Genomic DNA, 8,968 nt, shown 5'->3' on the forward strand with positions numbered 1-8,968 from the left:
TTAGGTATGATGAGATAAAATTCTGTTTTTAAAACCATATACTCATATTGAGGACTCAAAATCATGATCATTTATTAAGTTTGAATAAGTTTGTGTTAATTAATCCACATGTTTGATGATTGATTGTATATCTATACTAATAAACTCATTTACATTAAAATATATTAAAATATAGGTAATACATATTAATCTTTTAGTGGTTGTTTAGTTGTGAAGAAAGAAGATAAGAGAATAGATGAAAAGAGAAAAAGAAGAGATATAAATAAGAAATAGAGTAAAAATGGTGGTGATTTAATGGAAGAGAAATATAATAAAAAAAGAAATTGAATTAAAGTGATTTGATAAGTAAAAAAATAAGAGAAGAAAAATTAATATTAAATAGTATATTATTATTTATTTTTATTATAAACATTATTTTATTATTATTTATTTTTATTTTAATAATATTATATTAGAAAACGTGAAAAAGAGAGCAGTAATAGCAAGTCCAAGCAACAAAATGGAACAAGATGCCAATTTATGCTCAAATCTTCCTCAATCTTCTCAAATTAGAGGGGATAATGTTAACTATGGAACCCACCAGATTTTTAGAAAATTTTCATCCTCTTATGCGCAACCAAACCACGCATGTTTCCCAAAATCATCGGAAATCGTCTCCAATCCTAGCCTCTTCTCTCCTCTTCATTGGTACCAAACCACCCCTAAGAGAGAGAGAGAGAGGTGTAATTTTAAAAAATAAAAATAAAAAATGGATAATAATTACTTTTTTTTTAAAGAAAGATAGTATAATTTGTTTTCTCTCTCTTTTTAAAAAAACTCAGAAACTTTTATATCCGTAAGATTCTTAAGTGAGTGATGGAACAATATCTTACTTTTTGTCGTAAATCTTTTTAAATAATCTGTCTTGAATTTTCTTAAGAAAATTGTACGAAAAGTTAAGTTTATGCCACTATTAGTAGTTAAGAAAAAGGAGGTATGTACAATCTCAATCTATTTTCTTTTTATATACCATAGATAGATTTGCTTTTCTTTATTTATTTTTTTCCATTTGATTGCAGGAAGAATTTTCATATTACATTAGTCTCTTTGGTCTAAGAGAGTATATTACATTAGCTTCAATGACAGGAGAAGAGAATCCAGCGACATTTTTGTTGGTGCAAGGATTTTCTTTGGTCTAAGAGAATTTTCTTTATTTATCCTTCACCCCCTTTCTGTTTCATTTTATGGGTCAAGGGCGTGTAAGCCATAAGAAAAGTATGATGGCGAACACGATAAATATGATAAAGAATCTAAAAGTGATGGCACTAGAATTATTGACCACCTAAACCTTGAATACATCCAAATATAATACCTCATGAATTTCACCCAACTCTCAGCATTAAAAAATGTGCAAGGAAGTCATTGATTTTTTTATTGATGAAAGTGAGTTCCAAGTATTCATTAAGATTACGATTAGGATAGGTCTTAAGAACGTTTACAAGAATAAATTAATTATTGACAAAATTTTTATATCAACATTGAAAATTAAATAGAAATATTAGTATATTTGTTATCAATCCAACCAATCTTTTTGTTGGTGCAAGGAAGTGGTTGATGAAGATATAGAGACTATACTAGTAGCCTACTTTCACAAATCACTGCATTGTTGTCGCATATGCTGCTCAAATACGCATGCCATCTTACTAACACTTGATGTTTAACAATTTAAATATCAATGAGTGAATGGAAAAAAAATTACATATTGACAAAAACTAAATCTACAAAGTGATCGTGGAAATCCGATCTAACAAATTTGACTTTTCACTATTGAGCCGACAATTTGGTTTCATTTTTTAATTACAGCATACAATTGTCAAATTTAAGACCCCACTTTGACTCAAGATCATGCCCACCAATTCCTTAACATAATTGTGCTCAAAATATTCCAAATCAGTCTGCCCAAAAGTCCTCACAAACCACTAACAAACCATTACATATGTATCAATCGTGCTAAAGTGAGATAACTTTGGGTCTGTATTTAATCATTTTCGGGATTTATGGGGGGTAGGTGTGGGGAGAACAAGAACAAGACCTGAGTTGTTAAACTTTTTTATTTTGAGAAAAAAAAACATTGGACATAGTAAAGCCATGGAAGAGATCACCAAGAACCTATCAGGGACTTCTCTTTTGGTACCATCAGTTCAAGAATTGGCTAAAGAAAAGATATCTAATGTTCCACAAAGATACATTCAACCTCAACATGAAGAGGACATTGTGATCCTCTCTGAAGAAGCTAATAGTAGCCTTGAGATTCCAGTTATTGACATGCAGAGCTTGCTTTCTGAAGAATCTGGGAGCTCAGAATTGGATAAACTTCACCTTGCTTGCAAAGAATGGGGATTCTTCCAGGTCTCTTTTTTTCTCTTTATCCTTCAATTCCTTTATAGCTGTAAGTCTGTAACACATCTTTCTGTTTGATTCTGGACTCTAGAAATTGTAGATACATGATAGAAATCAGTCGAATCACTTCAAAGCTAAAATTATATATGTATTAGAGAAAATTTAAATATAATTTCTTGAGTACTTTTCGTATTGTTCTCTACTCAGAATTGAAGTTTAATATAAGTAGTTTTCACAATAAAGCTTTGTACTTTGTATTATATAATAGCATAGGTTATCCAAATAAAACTCTGATTCTGATAAGAGAACAATATCAAAAATACTTAAGGAACTGCATTTAACTTCTGTCCATATGTATATGCTAAATTCAAATTTTGGAATTATGAATTGATTTATTACTTAAATGTTAATTCCCTTGTAGCTGATAAACCATGGTGTTAGCTCATCCTTGGTGGAGAAAGTAAAGTTGGAGATTCAGGATTTCTTCAAGCTTCCAATGTCAGAGAAGAAAAAGTTTTGGCAGAGTCCACAACATATGGAGGGTTTTGGACAAGCATTTGTTGTGAGTGAAGACCAAAAACTTGATTGGGCTGACCTTTTCTTTATGACTACTCTTCCAAAACATTTAAGAATACCCCACTTATTTCCACAGCTCCCTCTTCCTTTCAGGTTCTCTTCCCCTCTCTCTACGAATACATGTTTTGTTAAGATAAATTTCTTTGTAAGTACTAATAGGATAAGAAAATAAGAAATAAAATTAAAATTAATTTCTGTTACAAGTTAAAATTAACTTATGTATGAGATAATTTGTAAAAATTATCTTATATTAGTTCATTTAAAAGTTGATTTTTAACTTATACATAAACTAATTTTAGTTCATGAGAAACTGATTTTATTTTTTCTTCATATTTTCTTTTGAATAAGTACTTATAGAAAAATTTGTCAAAACATGATCATACTCATATTTCAAAGAGCTTGCATGCCAAGCTAGAGTCACTGCTCTTTGTAATGCAGGGACGCCTTAGAAATTTACTCACAGGAACTTAAAAAACTAGCCATGGTTGTTGTTGAACAAATGGGAAAAGCTCTGAAGATGGAAGAAACAGAAATGAGAGAGTTTTTTGAAGATGGTATGCAGTCTATGAGGATGAACTATTACCCACCATGTCCTCAACCAGAGAAGGTAATTGGCCTCACACCCCATTCAGATGGAGTTGGTCTCACTATCCTCTTACAAGCCACTGAAGTAGAAGGGCTCCAGATAACAAAAGATGGCATGTGGGTTCCTATCAAACCCTTGCCTAATGCTTTCATTATAAACATTGGGGACATGCTCGAGGTAATAATATATTTAGAGTTAAATGACTATCCACTATAAATCAATCATAAATTAGTAAATTAGTGTTAACATCACTTTTAAAATAATTATTATAAAAATTAACAAATTTAATATACACATGATAGGATAGTAAAACGGATCAGCCTGTTAGCCCCTTATGAATTTGGAATGGGATGGAAAACTCAACCTATCAACTCATCGTGACCCGTTTTACCTAATCTGCTAATCCGTTATAATTTTTTTAAGAGAATGTAAATACTAGTAGCTGTTTAGGATTTGAGTTGTTATTTTGTATTTTTTTAAGTTGTTCAAAAATTAAAATACATATTTGTTATTGTTTTTATATTATTTCATAAATTTAATTTCTATAATACTTATAGGAAAATTTATATTAAAATTAAATTTAGAACCAGCAATTGATATACTTTATGTTTTAAAACTAAATTTGTTCCTTTTAGAAAAAAATAAATTTATTCATCCGGGTTAATTTTATGAAATAAAATATTTTTATTTTATTTTTGGTGGGCCGATCCACCAACCCACCTTTAAGACAGACAGACCAAAAACTTTAGTTCACCATTAAAAGGCGGACCAATCCATCCCGGTCCATTTTTGGTGAACTAGTGACGACCAATACAGATAGGATTAGTCCGCTTTGTCACCCTTATGATTGAATAATAATATAAAATGATTTTTTACACTGTAAATATATAACCTATTTTCTCATATATTTACTTATATTCCATTCACATCTCTCATCTCAGATTTATAATGTCGTTTAAGAAATTTCCTGAAAATTCATTAATATAATTGAGTATGTTGAGTAAGTGGCTTTAATTTAGTTAAAAGAACACATAACTATTGCTCAGAACTAAGAAGCAACCAGCCGTTTGACATGGTCATGGTGGTTGCTCAATCAATATAGTAGATGTCACCAATTAGATGAAATTTATTAGTTTTCGCCTCCAAATTCTGGCTTACCTAAGACAATCCAGTGCTTTAAGTAATATTTTTAAATTGTAATTTTGTTTAAAATTAAATATTTATAAGAGGACTTTGTTAGCGTGAATCAATAAGCCATTCATATAATTTATTTGAAATATATATATATATATATATATATATATATATATATATATATATATATATATATATATATATATATCATAAAATATTCCTTTAATTATACGTGTGAGAGAGATATATATTTTCTAACGTATACATTTGTTTATTTTTAGAAAAAATACATTAACAAGTTGTACCTTGGATTATCTTAAAATATATTTGAAATTTAACTTGGTAACATACCTCACCTATAAGATAAGGGTGTAAGTTAACAAATCTCCCTGTATATAATTTAGATTGATTCTAGCTGCTGGTGTCACATGAATTAAACTATGATCATACGAAGAACAAAATCAGTAGATAAATTAAACTTGATCCAAGTTAACTCGTGACCCCTGGTTGATTTTGGTTTTGTTTGCATTGTTTTACTTTTACATGGCAGATTATAAGTAATGGAATATACCGAAGTGTTGAGCATCGTGCAATGGTGAACTCTGCAAAAGAAAGGATTTCAATTGCAACATTCCACACATCAAAACATGATGGGGTGATAGGTCCTGCAATAAGCTTGATCACTGAAAAAACACCAGCACGGTTCAAAAGAATCGAATTAAAGGAGTTTTTGAAGAACCTATTTGCTCGTAAACTTGATGGAAAGTCTTACCTAGACACCTTGAGAATATAGCATAACTTAATTTTGAAGTGATTAAATTCAGTACTGCTGTATTATAAATCCTTGTAACTGGATTATATAAATTATTTAAAATTAAGTTATTCTATATTCTCAGGGTGTTGCCCAAGTGCACCCCTTGATAATTTGCTATTATCCTTGTAATTGGATTATATAAATTATTTAAATTCTCCATAGTCTAATACGTATCCTACTATATATGATCAAAATATGTAGGTTAGATGAATTTATTTCCAATTACAATAGTTTATGTAATGACCTGAGCGAATGCGTATCATAATTAATTAGAAATCATCTTAAATGTAATTTTAAAAATAATTATTATAAAATTAATAATTATTATAAAAAATTTCATAAAAAGTTATAAAGTATTTATATTATCAGTGCATTCTAATTAAGTTTTTAATAATCTCATTTTCATTTATATTTTAATCTACTTATCATGATTTATTTGGTGGAATATCAAATTTATTATTATTTTTCAATATATTTTAATAAAATTGTGCTTTGTGTGCGTTTTATATATTACATAGCTTTCTATATTTTTATTTAAGTTTGAATATATTTTTTTTGTCTGAATAAATTTTTGCTTTTAGTTTTAATATACACACATATATATATATATATATATTATTTTTTTCTGTGATTCCAATAATCACTACAAGAAACATGCATTATACTATTATAGTATTCACAACGTCGAGTCGATCTCATACCCTCACTACTAACGTACGTTAACTTAAAGCGATGCTAATGATCCCTGAAGAAGCTCATAGTACTCTTGAGATTCCAGTTATTGACATGCACAGGTTGCTTTCGGTAGAATCTGGTACTTCAGAATTGGAAAAGCTTCACCAATCACCATGCTTGCAAGGAATGGGGATTCTTCCAGGTCTCTTTTATTTCTTTATCATTCAAATTAATTCTTAAATGTATAATACACATCTTAATTTCTGTTGGCTTCTGGATTCCAGACTTTAGATGCATCTAAAAAGGGAAATAAGAGAGTTATTTGAAGATGGGATACAACTGATGAGGATGAACTATTATTATCCACCATGCCCTGAACCAGAGAAGGTTATTGGCCTCACTCCCCATTCAGATGGAATTGGACTCGCTATTCTCCTACAATCCAATGAAGTTGAAGGTCTTCAGATAAGGAAAGATGGAGTGGCGGACCTACGTTGGCTTCAAGGAGATGCAGTTGTACCCTCATTTTTTAAAATTTATTAAATTTATAAATAAAATTTATATTTTTATATTTTATTTTATCTATTTATATAATTGAATTCATTAATTTTATTTTTTATAATTTATTTTCACTGAATTAAGATTTTGGATTTGTCATGGTGGAGTGTGTGAAAGAGTTTACAGAGAATCTGATTGAGTGAATCTATAAAATTGATTTAGGATTTTCTTAAATTTTTTTTTAACTTTTTTCTATTAAGTTATTGTAACTTATGGAAGTTTATTTTAATAATTTATGATTAAATGTATAATACAAATTTTCATTTAATGGAATCTTATTGAACAAGTATTCACTTAAATTATTTATTTAAATGCACTATTACAAAGTAAAAGAAATTAAAGTTTTGCAAAACTGATAATCATTAAAACCTAGCCTAACTGATCATTTTTTTCTCTTTTAACCGATCCATCATATTTTGTTTGTCGATTACGATTGCATTTGAATAATCTTTTTGAAAATTGTTGTATATTTATTGTTCTGTTTAATCAGAACTTGCTTTAGAAATTATTAAAAAAAAATCCGCAAAGGTTTTAGCTTTTTATTATATAAATTATCTAGTCATTTAAAAGTTTCAAGACATTTTTAATTAAAAATATTTTTACTTTATAAAAACACATGCAAACTAACAAAGAGTAGTAGACATGAGTTGTCGCGCTTTAACTAATAGTTTTGATTTTGACTCTAAAAATACAGTTTAACCAATGATTTCAAATATAAGTTCACATCAATGACATCAAAATAAATTTATTATTCATAATAATTATTCAAACTCAAATAAAACTATCTCTAGCCAAAAGATACATGTTATCTTGTAAAAAAGTCTAAACATATATTATTTCACCTTAACATTAATTTTATAAAAATAATTTTGTCAAATAGTATCCGAACACACATTTATGAATAGTTATAAATATATACTAGTCAAATAGTATCCGAACACAATAGAGATTTAAAGGTTGATATTCAGTCGTAACATGGTTTAAAATTTTGAAAAATTGACAACTAATTGGTGACCATTTTATAAATTGGCCCAACAATTTATTCTACTTCGGTCTGTCACTGAGTAGCGATTGAATTTATTTCAGTCACTAGTTAAAGAAAACATTTTTGTTGTTTAGCAATTGATGAGTGATTAAGGTCAAATAAATCACCGGTGTAACACTAATTATTAATAATGATCCACTAAGATTAAAATGTAACATTGATGATTGATTATGACCTAATAAGATTATTAAGTGTAATACTAATAATTGATTAAGACCTAATAATGTCTAATAAAATAAAATTGTAACACTAATAATTGATTAAGACTTAATAATATTCAAATATAATTGATCAAATCTTAATAAAACTTATGTGAAACACTTATGATTGACTAATGTCTAATAAATATCAATAAAATTCATGTGTAACACTTATGATCTTCAAGTGTCCAAAAATGTTGTCAGGCGGACACTTGGTTTCGTTAGGCTTAAGCATTTAAGTAACGAGGTGCAGAAACCTCTTAGATATAGCCATCCCCATTGACAATGATGTACTTTTCGGTATAGTTTTGTGCTTTTATACTGTAAGCAAAGAGTTCTACTTTCGTTAGGTAAGCCTTAATCATCTAACTTTTATCAATTTCAACACCTTGAATGATTCTTGTTAATTAGTTGTTGTCCATTTTTATTGTTCAAAAAGCTTTTGTGATATTTTATGTTGAAAGTTGAAACATAAAGTTTTAAATAGTAAGATGAGTAATCACTCTGTCAGCTTTTATCATTATCCCTATTCCTCACGTTTGCCCCGATCGGTAGGATTAGGAACATCAAGACTTTGATGCAAAATTTTATTTCATCTGAGTAGGGTGAGTCGGAATTTTTGTTTCTTAGTATTATTCAAATGTTGGTTGCCCTCTATACTAGCCACCATAAGCCAAATGTAAAAAACAGTTGATGCATATTGTCGAGAATATATAGCCCATTTCTAAAAGGATTTTGCAGTTAATTGTTCTAACCTAATTACGAAATACAATACTGTTTCATCTAATCCACCAGTGTCTCTAGACTTTAATTTGAGCTCGTAACTTTCTTTTCCCAATATCTTTTTTATCAAGGATATATTCATACTCAAAAGTTACTAAAAATCATGGAGACGTAGAGTTTATTGAATCAAATTTTATTTCTTTCAATATTTTATTTTTCATATACATGGTCTAGAATTCAACTTCAAACAATATACTTAAAAGAATCCAATTATGTAC

At 28.6% G+C, this 8,968-nt stretch overlaps 1 protein-coding gene across 2 annotated transcripts; it reads left to right on the top strand.

Moving 5' to 3' along the window:
* Positions 1-1,862: 1,862 nt before the first annotated feature.
* On the top strand, positions 1,863-5,656 carry LOC100777264 (protein SRG1-like). Of its 2 annotated transcripts, XM_041007071.1 has the most exons (5): positions 1,863-1,972; positions 2,040-2,388; positions 2,801-3,048; positions 3,394-3,718; positions 5,226-5,656. In XM_041007071.1, exons 2-5 carry the CDS (start codon positions 2,128-2,130, stop codon positions 5,466-5,468), a joined length of 1,077 nt encoding a protein of 358 aa, XP_040863005.1. In that variant the 5' UTR covers positions 1,863-1,972; positions 2,040-2,127; the 3' UTR covers positions 5,469-5,656.
* Positions 5,657-8,968: the final 3,312 nt, after the last annotated feature.

The sequence above is a fragment of the Glycine max genome, chromosome 12 (assembly GCF_000004515.6).
Source record: "Glycine max cultivar Williams 82 chromosome 12, Glycine_max_v4.0, whole genome shotgun sequence".
NCBI classification, from domain to species: Eukaryota; Viridiplantae; Streptophyta; class Magnoliopsida; order Fabales; family Fabaceae; genus Glycine; species Glycine max.